The sequence below is a fragment of the Hipposideros armiger genome, unplaced genomic scaffold (genome assembly GCF_001890085.2).
Source record: "Hipposideros armiger isolate ML-2016 unplaced genomic scaffold, ASM189008v1 scaffold_263, whole genome shotgun sequence".
In the NCBI taxonomy this organism is placed as follows: domain Eukaryota; kingdom Metazoa; phylum Chordata; class Mammalia; order Chiroptera; family Hipposideridae; genus Hipposideros; species Hipposideros armiger.
Genome location: NW_017731613.1, coordinates 2,059,232 through 2,071,514, shown reverse-complemented (window position 1 = coordinate 2,071,514; position 12,283 = coordinate 2,059,232). Strand labels below are relative to the sequence as shown.

Sequence of the window (12,283 nt, the reverse complement as noted above, 5' to 3'; positions counted from 1 at the left end):
CGACTGATCTGCCTCGCCCGGGAAGAGCGCAATGATGGTGCCAACTTGGGCCAGTGAAGCAACGTCCTCCACAACTAGATTGAAGAACAAAAAAACGACAGCAATTTGTCTGTTTCCCTTCCCCCAATTCCCCAGCACTGTTCCCATCCCCCCAATTCCGCAATAAAAATCTTTAAAAAAAAGAGAGAAGGTGATACTGAAAATGGTGCCTTTTCTTTCATCCATCCAATCATTCATCAGATATTTACTGTAGAAATCAAAAGGCCAGGCTCCAAGAACTTAGCATGCAAAGGTGCGTAAGACACAGCCCCCTCTCTCGTAGGGGATGCAGATACATCACTAATAATTACCATCAGTGTGAGAAGTACAACAACGGTGTACACATCAGGTAAAACGATGGGCCCCAGGAGGGGGTGATAAACTTGGTCTGAAGAATCAGAAGAGACTTTGACTAAACCTTCCCAAGCAGAATGACTTCCTGCTGTTCCCTGATTTTTATGGTACCCAAGTGATAAATGTGCAAGAGAGAAGAATCACTCTTCAAACCAATCTCTCAAGTACCAAAATATAACACTGCATTCTGGAAAGTAGGACAGCTTGTAATCACTTCTCCAGTCATATCACTGGCTGCAACTAAAGAGGAAGAACTGCTTATTGCAAATGCACATTTTGTACCTTTGCTGAAGAATAGATGTGACCTGCTTGCAGAAATTCTCTCCGTTTTGAGAAAACTCCTTTAGGTTCTTGTACACTTGATTATACTGCAAAAGAAAAGATGCACAGAAGGATTATGAAAGCTTCCAAAGATAGAGCTGTCGTAAATTCAGAGTACTGATGTCATAATGACGTCATTGTAAATGATAGTGCAGCTGTGGGACGTACATCTTTTGGATGAGTTCTTAAAAGAAAGATTCAGTCTCTTCTGCCTGGATATGAAAGATCCTGGAGAACTTTACAAAAATAAAGCTTGTCTATCTGTTTCTCCCCTAGGCTAAATGCAAACAATTCATTAGTGGTATGCACCAGGTGTCTGGCTTCCTGTCACTCCTGTTGTTCCCAGGAAGGTTAAGAGTACGTTCTGAAATGCACTGAGTAATCAATCATTTTGTGTCTCCCCCACAAATTCCAAAATAGTATTCCTAGGCCTTGTGACAACCCGTGAACCATGAAAGTGAGTGTTCCTTGGCTGAGATAATAAAAATGTAACTGAATAACTTGTTAATAAAATTTTTCCTGATCCCCTCTATATCTCATTTAACTCTAGAAATAAGAATGTTATAATGAGCTGAACATTTTGATTGAACCAAACCTTTACAAATTTATAAATAAAACTTTAAATTTAGCCTGCAGATGCCAGAATTCCAAGAGAAAGTTTTGTCATTTGATTTAGAACTCCACAATGTCATTCTGGAAATTTTATTTGTAAAGGTAGACATTGATGGCAATCGGTTTTAAGTGCCCAAATGGAGAGGGTGAATGTAAGCTGATTCTATCTCTTTCCTGACACAGAATAGGTAGATTAGGCCATGAAACAGTCTCAAATACATTCTCTCATAGCTTCCATCTGGAAAATACAATAGCCAATTGCATTTTTCAAATGAGATTTTATACAAGAAGATGGAAATGTTGCAGAGGTTGAGTGCCGTACTGTGACTCTGCTCATCCAATGAGCCAGCCCCTGCCAGCACTCAGTCGTCTCCAGCAGGCAGCTGGGCACCATGTTGAGACGGGAAAAGAAAGGAAACTCGCATTTACTCAGTGCCTATTATGCAACAGGCACGTTCATATACATGAGTCCTCAGGGCCATCTCAACTGTTCAGTTGGCACAGTCGCACCTGGTATATGGTGCTAACAGAGTAGCAAACAGAGGACATAGGGCCACAGAGGAGGAAGGCACCTACAGTTTAACACAGAAAACCATGGCAGGGTGAGCTAGGCACACAGTAGTAGCAAACAGCTTCATCGAAACTGCTTGGGATACAAGGACAGTGGTCAGGGCATTGCTAACGCCTATCAGGGCATTGCTGACTCCTAACAGAAGACTCCTGAGTGAGCCAGGAACAGGATGCAAGCAGTGAGGGAGAGGCAGCTGCCACAGCTGCTCTGCACCATGGAGTCTGGCCCGGGATGGCCAGATCTTCTGGTTTGTTCAACAAAGCTGAAGTAAGGATTGGCATCGAAAATGTGATTTTTAAAAAAATTACAGCAAACAATTCACAAATTTCAAAACTCTCTGCAGAGTAAATAAGACACCCCTGTGCTACTGTTCAGATGTAGCCTGAGAGTCATGATGACAAAATCAGTATTTGGCAGCCAGGATTTCTCATTTTTAATTTAATTAATTAATTAATTAATTAATTAATTTATTTATTTATTTCAGCTGAGCCATCCTGCCACCTGTTGGCAGATCAGCGGCAGCTCAGCTCGGGCTGGGACTCGAACCGCTGTTGCTGAAGAGCTCGCACTCTTGAGCGAGCTCTTAACCAACTGAGCCACTCGGCTGGCCCTCATTTTTATTTCCATGAAAATGACTTGTCATCTATGAATGATATGCTACAATAAGGCTCCGTTTCTTCCCTTACAGGTACAATAGGAAACAATCTTAAAATTATTTGGCATTTTTGTTTATGCCTCTGTTAACTAAACATTTTTACTAAATTCCCCCAAGCCTTTTATTTTCTTCCCATAACACCAAATACTATCCCACAAAACACACCTAAGTATCATGAGAGGGAAATAGATAAATGTTTAGCAGCGCACATGCCCCTGGAATAAAGCTATTTCCTAGCCTCTCTCACCCTGACGCATGACCATGTGACTAATACTTCCCAAGCAGGCATGGGCGAAAGTTTTCTGTGGGGTTTCGGTGAGGGTTTCTGCCTCCTCTTTCCTGACACCTGGACTTAGAAATAATGGCTGATGCCAGAAGGTGGTCTTGATGGTGGACACCGTGAGCTAAGATCATAGAGCAGAAAGAGAAAAAGAACCTGGGTCCCTGATGGTCCTGGGGGCCACAACACAAGCCCTCAACTCCACTTTTGGACTTATGTGAGAGAAATACAATGGAGTGGTTTTTTTTTGTTTTTGTTTTTAACCACTCATTTTAGGTTTTTAAAATATGCAGCCTAATATAGTTCTAAGTCATACACAGGCTTTTAAGTTTTTATTCTAAATTATGAAACATTTTTATATTTCATAAAATGATACAGAAAATAATGATACACATTATGTACTCACTACCTATGTTATAGAGATATTAAACTTTTGCTTCTGCTCTCTCCTTAGACAATTATTTTTTCCTTTTCATAATTTCTTTGGCTATACTTGGACATTTATTCTTCCATATGAACATATCTAGTTATAAGTTTTAAAAAAAATTCCTGTTGGAATTCTAATTGGAATTACATTGCGCATATATATATATATATATATATATATATATATATATATATATCATTCAGGGAAAATTGGCTTTTTAATGGTATTTGGACTTTCCATCCAAGGACATAGTAAGCCTTTTCTTTTGTTCAAATCTTATTTTATGTTTAATTAAATTTTATGATTTCTTTATATGTCCTGTAGCTTTCTTATTTGATTTATTTAGAAATGTGTCACAGTATTAAGCTGGGTATTTTTTATGTAATGTCCTATCTGCTTCTCTCTCCAACCCACAGCAAAGCAGAAATAAAGACCCCCAAAATACCACAGGGGCCATGTGCAAGAGAGAAGGATGTGGACATGTGCTTGCAGAGTGAGGTTTTTCTGCTCTCCAACACTGTAAGGCTGGGGCTAGGGCTGGGGATGGAAGACAAAGCAGAGATGGACTTCGAGGGATTAGGAGCATTCAAAGGAGAAAAACCTCCCATCCGAAGAACTAAGGGAGAACTAAGAGAGAGGGAAGGGACTCTGAGATGAACTCTCCTAGGGGACGGCTCCCACCAGCCAACCATCACCTGAGACAGTCTGTATCCTACAGTCCTGGGGCCAGAATAGGAGGCCTCAGACACCACGTGTGAGGATGGGGGCCAGCAGAGGCAACCTTGTTTCTACCCAAAGCGGAAATGAACAGAACCAGCTGAGAATTTTTCTACGTGCTGGGCTGCAGGAGCTGCTGCATTTCCCAAACTTATCAAGCCATCAAAACTCTTCAAGACACATTTTAAAATACTATCTCTAAAGGACTAGTTCTAGGAGGCCAGACAGCCCTGCAAGTGTATAAGCCAGTGACTTAAAACTCAGTTGTCTTTAGAGGGGAGTGGGAGAGCCTGTGGCAAAGGGGAGAGTGTCTGTGTTTCCCGAAGGTGCTCACAGTCAAGGTTTTTAAAAAAGAGGTTGCTCAAATGAAACGCATCTTATGGCTTCAGTTGACCCTGAAGCTGCCAGTTTTAGATTTTGGAAGATGATTTCCTGTTATTTAATAGACTAGTTCTTCCTATCTTTTTTCACGTCATGGCACACCTACAAAATATTTGTCCTGGGACAGTGTGATAAATGGACAAAATGGTTCCAAACAGAGGGGACTGACCCACGAGCTCTGTCTCCCAGCCACACCCTGCCAATGTGAGGGCTGAGGGGTGCTGTGTCTTAGATACACCTGTAACCCATTCCCCAAACTCCAGTGGGCTCAGGCACATACAGGTCAGTAAGCTCTTCAATATATCACATTGTTAATTTAGTGGTTCTGCTTATGATAGCCATGGAGAGAAATCTTTAGTAGAAACCCCCTGACAAACCCTGATCCACACTCAGATAAAGGTGGCATGGATAAATAAAGGCGTTGCAAAGAATGCCTCCATTATTTCAGCATAACCCCTTCTTTGGAAACAATGATTCCGTACCTTTCATCATGTACCATCTACTCAGACTTGAAGACAAAAGCTGTGAAAAGCAGACTTCCATAAATATCAAAGCAGAACCCAGAGACCATCTTGTCCAGCAGCGTGTGTGTGTGTGTGTGTGTGTGTGTGTGTGTGTAATCAGAGAACCTTGGAGGATATTTGCTTTGAGGGGACAAAATCTCTTGACCTTGGCTTTGACCCTCCCTCTCCTAGCCTGCCTCCCTTCCCACCTCACTCTCTAGGCCGGAGAGGCCCCGGAGTGATTCCATGGAGCACTCAAGTCCAATCCCCTTATTTCACAATTGAGGCCCAAATTGCTGCAGAGAACCTCATTAGTTAGGGACAGAACTGTGATTATAAATGTTAGGTGATCAAATAAATTAGAGAATCCATCAGAAATAAATATATTATAAATGGCAAATCAGTATAATTAAAGCAAGTTTACTCAGAGTGATAGTTAGCTGTTAATTGTTAAGAGCAGTAAAGATGGCTTTCAAAGGCCATTAACAGCACAAAAAGGGTGTGCTCTGGTCAAAGCCATGTGGAAGGTAAAATGTGGGTATTCTTTTCCTACCACTGAGCTTCAGAATTCCTCCCCCTCTACCAAATATTCATTCCAGGAAAGAACTTACTATTGATCTTACATCTCCATATGAATTATTTATATTAGCATGTTGCTTCTCCCATTAATTACTGGGAAATAAACATTGTGGGGCCGGGTGAGTGGCTCAATTGGTTAAGAGCGTGAGCTCTAAGCAACAGAGTCGCCGGTTTGATTCCCACATGGGCCAGTGAGCTGCCGCTGAGCTGCCAACAGGTGGTGAATGGCTCAGTGATTAGAGCATGTGCTCTTAACAATAAGGTTGCCAGTTCGACTCCCACATAGGAGGCTGTATCTCCCCACTCCCCCCGCCGCCCTCCCCCACCCCACCCAACGACACCTTGAGCTGAGCAGCCGGGAGCTGCCGACGGGGCGGCCAGATGGTGACTGGACTTGGAGCTGAGCCAGCTGCGCCCTCCACAACTAAGACTGAAGGACAACAACTTGCCTGGTCCCCTTCCCCAATTCCCCAACACTGTTCCCCTCCCCCAATTCCCCAAGAAAATCTTTAACAAACAAACAAACAACAACAAATAAAACATTATGGATTTTTTTCCCCCTGATAAAGGGATGTCAGGCTGGTGGTAGAATATTTGAAATCTTTCTGAACCCCTAAAAATTCCTTCACATAGACAACTGGTATCCACAGATGTTTCCTTCAGTCATCAGGAAAATGTTTCTGCCTAGTGCTTGTAAGCAAATTCTGTTGTAAAAATATTGTTGTTATAAAAAAGCAAAACAAAAGAAAACCAAAACCACTTAGTAATCTAGGCAACTGGCACATGAAATGATCAGACAGATGACTTGTAAAAAATATAAAATGCACTGTATGAACCTTGGCCTAGCTGTTCTTTCCGATTTTCCATGATTTGAATGACTAAATTCAACTATTCTAGGAAAATCTATTTGTATTCTCGGTGTGAGTATGAGAAGGTTTTTTTTTTTTTTTTATAATGATGATCCTCATAGTGTTAAAAAAAACCTATGATATTCCACTTTAATTATATAAGCGTTTGCTGGATGTCTTTCACATGTCAGGCACTGTGCTGCTGATTTCATGTGGGATAATATTTCAAAGCATTGCTCCTCTAACTAAGGGATTTCTTGTGCTTATTAGGCATCTGTATAATGTTTGGAATCTCCATGACAGGCTGTCATAGATTATGAGATACAGAACATTAAAGAACACAGTCTACTTGATCCTCCTCTCCTTTACTTTATAAACAAAGAAACAGAGGCCCAGGAAATGCGGAACGGCATGTCACACATCTCACGGATGCACGCTGGGGATGCAGTGGGCCACAGGGCATCCATGCCAGACCCAACCTGCCTCCTTATCTCTGCAGTGTAGCAGGATCCCTCAGGAGCCATGGACCATTGGACCAGCATCTTTTGTATCAGTGCTTCGTGTGACTTACGCTGAGCCAACAAGATGGGCAGCTCAGGTTGGCCTCTGAACCAGGTTGGAGGAGCAGCCTCACAGCCTGGTCCTATTTCACCAGCTGATGAAGTTAAGGGAAACGGTTGACTGTATGGGCCCCAGAAGGCGTGCTTTAACGGGTCCCTATGTGCATACTGTAGGAGTGAGTAAAAGCAAAAACTTGGTTACAGCTTATTATTTGCCCTCGATTCTATGCCATTGTTTCCTAGAAAGATGCTACTTTTTCAAGTGATTAGATTATTTCATTTGGAGATAATTTGATCCTGTCTGTTTCCTTGCACATGGATTTGGCACTCTTTTTCAATTTAGAGGCTTAACTCACAGGCATTAAGATATCAAGGCTTAGCACCCATTCTTTTCCTTTTCAAAAACAGAACTTTAACAAATCTCCTTCGAACCAGTTCTGATACTCTCAAGATTAGTTAAAAGCCCTACACAGCATTTAGGCAATCTTTGGCTACCCTGGTGACTAATAATTTGATCAGACACTGACCTGGTTTTTTGAGCTTGACTGGCCCAACTCTAAGCCTCTGTTGCCCATTGGAGCATGACCAGAAGAAGAGATTTTTTTATTTTTTTTGTATCATGGGCCCCTTTGGCACTCTGGTGAAACTGCTTTTATTCAAAATATTTTCAAATGTATAAAATAACAGAATTATAAAGGAAACTAATAATACTGATATATATTTATAAAAACATTTTAAAATCATAATATTATGTGTGTTTTTAATTAACACACAAAATAACAAGTCTTAAGAAGTAACCAAATTTCTAAGTCATGTTAAGTATGAACTATATTTCTAGATATCTGCAAATAATGTTAATGTTATTATAAAAATACATGTAATTTTTATTGGTTATCAAGTCACAGATACTAGAGTGGTTGGTACTGGGTTGTTGCTTATATTTAAAATGGAAAGAAATTCTAAATTTCAGTGAGAAACTAGGACAAATAAAGAGGTCATGTTTTTCTCATTGAAATTCATGCAACCCACTGATTTTCACACATGGATCCGTAGGATAGACTAGATTAAGGACTGCGGCTAAGCTAAGGCTTTATGAATTAGTTGTGTTCTGTGCAACCCTAGGACTCATGGAATGAGACATTTTGCAGGTGGTTAAAGCTTTGTTGTTGTTTTTTATAAAACTACAATAATAGTATTTCATGAAGCATTCGTTTGCTACCCATTTCCTTGTTTTATTTTGTTCCCAAAGTGCAGCCTCATCTCCACATAGCATGTTCCCCAAGCACAAGCGAGGACTGCACCAGGAAATCATGTGGAACACTTGATGAAGATGAAACAATTGCAAATAAATAAAGATTCTGTGACTTTAGAGGACGTAGAAACCCTGACTGACGGGATATCCGCCTCCTCTTGACTCCCAGGCTAGCTTTGGTGGCTCTGGGCCCATAGAGATGACCTTTAAGGTTGTGGATGAGGGTAGGAGTCCTTGGGGCAATGGTTAACATAGGGAAAAGAACTGTTCTGCATGTCAGGGAGGGAGCATTAAAGTGACACAGAGATAGGGTAACAGGTTATCTTGGGGCTGCTCAAAAGGAAACATTTCTCCCAGTTCCTCATTTGAAGGCAGCTTTGGAAAAGGATACTGTGCTATCTGATCATTGTTTTAAAAACTTAATTGAGCCTAAATTTTCCTCTCTTCTATCTCACTCTTGCCTTGGTCTTGACTTTCTTCTTTAGTGACTGTTGGTGCCAACTTTTTGCCTCCACTTCTCCTGTCTCTATCCCATTCAACCACACCTGTGCAAAAACATGATCCAAGTATCAATGGTGAGAAAGAAAAGGAGTTCGCATGTTAGAAGGGACCAAATGCAAGGAGTGAAAAAAAATGAACAGCAAATAAATAGGAGATAAAGACTTTTTTTTTTAAAGTGATCTGTGTAAAAAAAAAAAAAAAGTGATCTGTGGTTGCCAAAGGAGAGAAGAGGAGGAAATTAAAGTGGGGGTGAGTCTCTTTCTTAAAAATCTATATGCAACCATATTGTTGGATTTATTTTTTTTCCATTAGATACTTTTAATTTTTTTTGTATTTAAAAAGTAAAAGTAGGTAAAGTCTGCTATGATGTTGTCATTGTTAATATTACTAGCCATTATGACTTCACCTCATTTAGCTCATCTGACTCATGAACTCAGTTTGTAGAATAGCAGTTATAGGTCTATTTTCTCTAAGCCTGTGTTTTCTGCGTCCATTGAACTTTTTCTTTATGGCTTTGCTGCAGTCCTCAGTTTTGTTTTTTTGTTTTTGTTTTTTTTATTAAATACTTGAAAGATCCTTGCTTCTGCTATCACCAATTTTAGCTTCTTGGCACCATTTATTAAGATAACACACTGATAATCTTCAATTATTTTCTTTCCAAAGTAAATATGTCTCTCTCCCTTTTATTTTAATTGCTCCTAATTTCCTAAATTACATCGCTTCTATTGCTACTAAGACTCTCACAAGTCTTTGGACTTGACCCATTTTCTATTTTTGGTAACGCTCCCAGGACTGAAAGAAACAAGTTGGTAAAGCTGTCTGAGAACCACCACAGGCCAGACCGCATGGGGAGTCTGTCCTCCTGAAGGACTTAACAATTCTTACCTCTGAATGATATGGGAAAAGACGCAAAAACCTTCCATTCTAACTTCATTATCGGTGCCCAAAATTGGCTGCAGACATTCTGTGTTTATATATCTACTCTATGCATGATGTCGGCACCATTAGAGTATGTCTTAAGATTTTTTTCCAAACAACCACCATCTGCATGCAAATATGATGATATACCCACTCAAAGTTTTTCTAAGAATTTGAGAATAAAAGATGACAATGACCAGTCATCATTTGCTAGAAAGGGTTCTGTTTTAAACTGAACCAAAGAAAAAACACAGACTTTTGTCTCACAGCCAATATCTAAGCATGTTTGGTTTCTGAGCATCTCAAATTTCTTAAGTTAAAATACATTAATATATAAATCTACCCCCCAGCCACCTTCTCACATACAGAGACACAAACCACACCAAGCTACTCACGGAACAGTTTGTGAGTGGGTCTCTCATGCTGAAAGGATTTTGCTTCTGTCCTCTCACCTATGCTCCAGCACTCAGCACTCAGCTCTCAGCACACTGTTATCAAGGTTGGGTGTGTCCTGGATTTCCTGGATTTAAAGGGCTTAGAATACGTCAGTCCTTGTCAAATACCCTGAGGAGGAAGTCCCAGCCCTGAACTTTCATCCCGTTTATTTCCTGAAAAAGCAAAGAACTGCTCTGGGTCAAGAGAGCTGGTGTGAGATGGTGAGAATAGCTTCTGTCAATACTTAGAAGGCAGAAAACTGCCCGGCCTTGAGAAAAAGCTCAGAAACTATAAAGTGTCCCCAATAATTTGGGTTCTCTCAAGGCTGATATGGAAAGGATATATGTTCTTTCAGGTCTTTGTATTAATCATGTTTTTTTCTTGTTTGTTTTGTTTTATATATTTATTTTTTGTATTGTATGATGCTTTGACACATTGAGGCCTTTTGGATGTGGGAGGGACCGCCCATCCTAGGGTCAACTAGTTCCTAGAGGCAGCAAACCATTTACTTGTGAGCACATTTTTTTTATATGAAAACCAACCAATCCCAGAGCCCAGACCCCCTCCCACCTCCCCCCTTATCTAAAGCTCACACACCAAGTCAATATTCCCACTGCCCTAAATCACCCTAGAGCCAGGTACCAAACAATTAGGATCACACTTATATAACTATGACTGTAGTGGAAAATGTCTAGAAAAAGGCTATCAGGGAGCAGGGCATACATTAACCACCTTTGGGGGTGGGAGCTAACTCAACCCAACTTTCACTCCCAGCCCAACAGGGCCAAGAGGCTAAGCTATCAAATTAAGAAGGGTTTTTCTGTATTCATCCTCATGCATTTTTTTTTTTAACCACTCAAGAGGATAAACAGAACTGGAAATCAGCCATCAGCAGCTTATTTTTTTATTGCTTTCTCTGCACCTGTGGTCCCGGTTATTAATGCTTAAATTTCCATCTACTGGCCTGTTGTCTGGTGACAGCCATTTGCTGGGCATGGCAGCTTTGCTGTGACTGGCAGGCCCCCAGGCCAAAAGGAGCTCCATCAGCAGAGCCCAGTGGGAAACTTCAGAGCTTGCCTCGGTGGGCAGGCTCCATTCATTTGCCCTGGGTGTGCAGGCTCCATTCAAAGTCCTTAGAAATAATGAACGAGGGAAGGGGTACAATGAGAGAAAAGAACTTGCCCCTCAACCAGAGTAGAGAGGAGGGCGGCCCTAGTTAGGGACCACCATTCACACACTTAATAATGTGCTCCCCTTAGCTCCTCCAAAGGAACTTTATCACTGGAAGTTACAACACTAAGCAGTAGCTATCGAGGAGCTACAATTTAACAAGCCAACCCAGCATACTGAAAGATGTGTAGAGACAGGTTATAAACTGAGGTTAAACACATGTCACTCAGATTCCCCTTGGAGGGCTTCCCTGTCCTCAGAGGCTGTACATCTGCACGGCGGAGGGCCTCGGTTCCAGGGCCTGGGGCATCTCAGTGTCTTCCCACTGATTCCTGCTACACTTGGTCTCAGTTCAGTCCCAACCCAGCTCAAAAGGGAGAGGTTGGCCTCCCTTTCCAGGTTCCACAAGAAATGCCACCGCACCAAGCTTACTGTGGTCTTCGTGGCCCTAGTGAATATTGGTAGGACATTCCTGTACACTTATTCCTTATGCATGTCTCCCCAGCAGGCTGACTAACTTTCCCTCAGGTCTCTTGGACATCTGCTTAACAAAAATATCTCCATCTCACAGGCTGTTGTAAGGGCAGCCAGGGGTCCTGGCTCAATCTAGACTGAGATTAGAGTTTGGCCATTTGTTGAACTTCTTAGAAGGGTGCTTGAATCTGCAAAAAAAAAAACCTTTGATTTTGGAGGTCAGAAGTGGGGTTGTAGCAGCGATCTCTTGTCACAATAGTGCTCTGTAATAAACAGAAAACCCTGTGGCTTCAAATGACACAGGCTTTATTTAATTTGCAAGTCTGTGGTTTAGCTGGGTAGTTCTGGTCTTTCTGGCCTCACTTATGTGAAAGGAGGATCTATACAGCCCTGCTGATCTTGGCTGGGAAGCAGTTCTGGGCTGTGTTGGGCAGGTGGCTGACTATGGGTTGAAGCAATTTTTCATCAGCCAACAGTCTAAGCCAGGCTGTTCTCAGGGGATGGCAGAGGAGCCCAGAGAGTGAGTGCGACTCAGGCTTAGAACTGACACACCATCACTTCAGCCACCTTCAGACCACAGCCCATCAGTCACAAGCCAGCCCAGATTCTAGTGGGTGGGAGAGATTCTACTCCTTAATGGGAGGAGCTAAATGTCTCATTGCAAAGAGCATAGATACAGAATGGTG

General features: G+C 41.6%; 1 protein-coding gene across 8 annotated transcripts in view; it reads right to left on the bottom strand.

The window, feature by feature from the left end:
• The window catches only part of NOSTRIN (nitric oxide synthase trafficking), a 54,294-nt gene extending 44,273 nt beyond the window's left edge, over window positions 1-10,021 (bottom strand). For 7 of the 8 annotated variants that reach the window (XM_019656620.1, XM_019656612.1, XM_019656613.1 and 4 more), the window contains exons 1-2: window positions 9,914-10,021; window positions 676-761 (exon numbers count right to left, since the gene is read on the bottom strand). In XM_019656620.1, the coding sequence (XP_019512165.1) occupies window positions 676-761; window positions 9,914-9,940 (113 nt within the window). In that variant the 5' untranslated portion in view covers window positions 9,941-10,021. The remainder of the gene's footprint in view (window positions 1-675; window positions 762-9,913) is intronic. The other variant, XM_019656619.1, reaches the window with a different exon arrangement.
• Window positions 10,022-12,283: the final 2,262 nt, after the last annotated feature.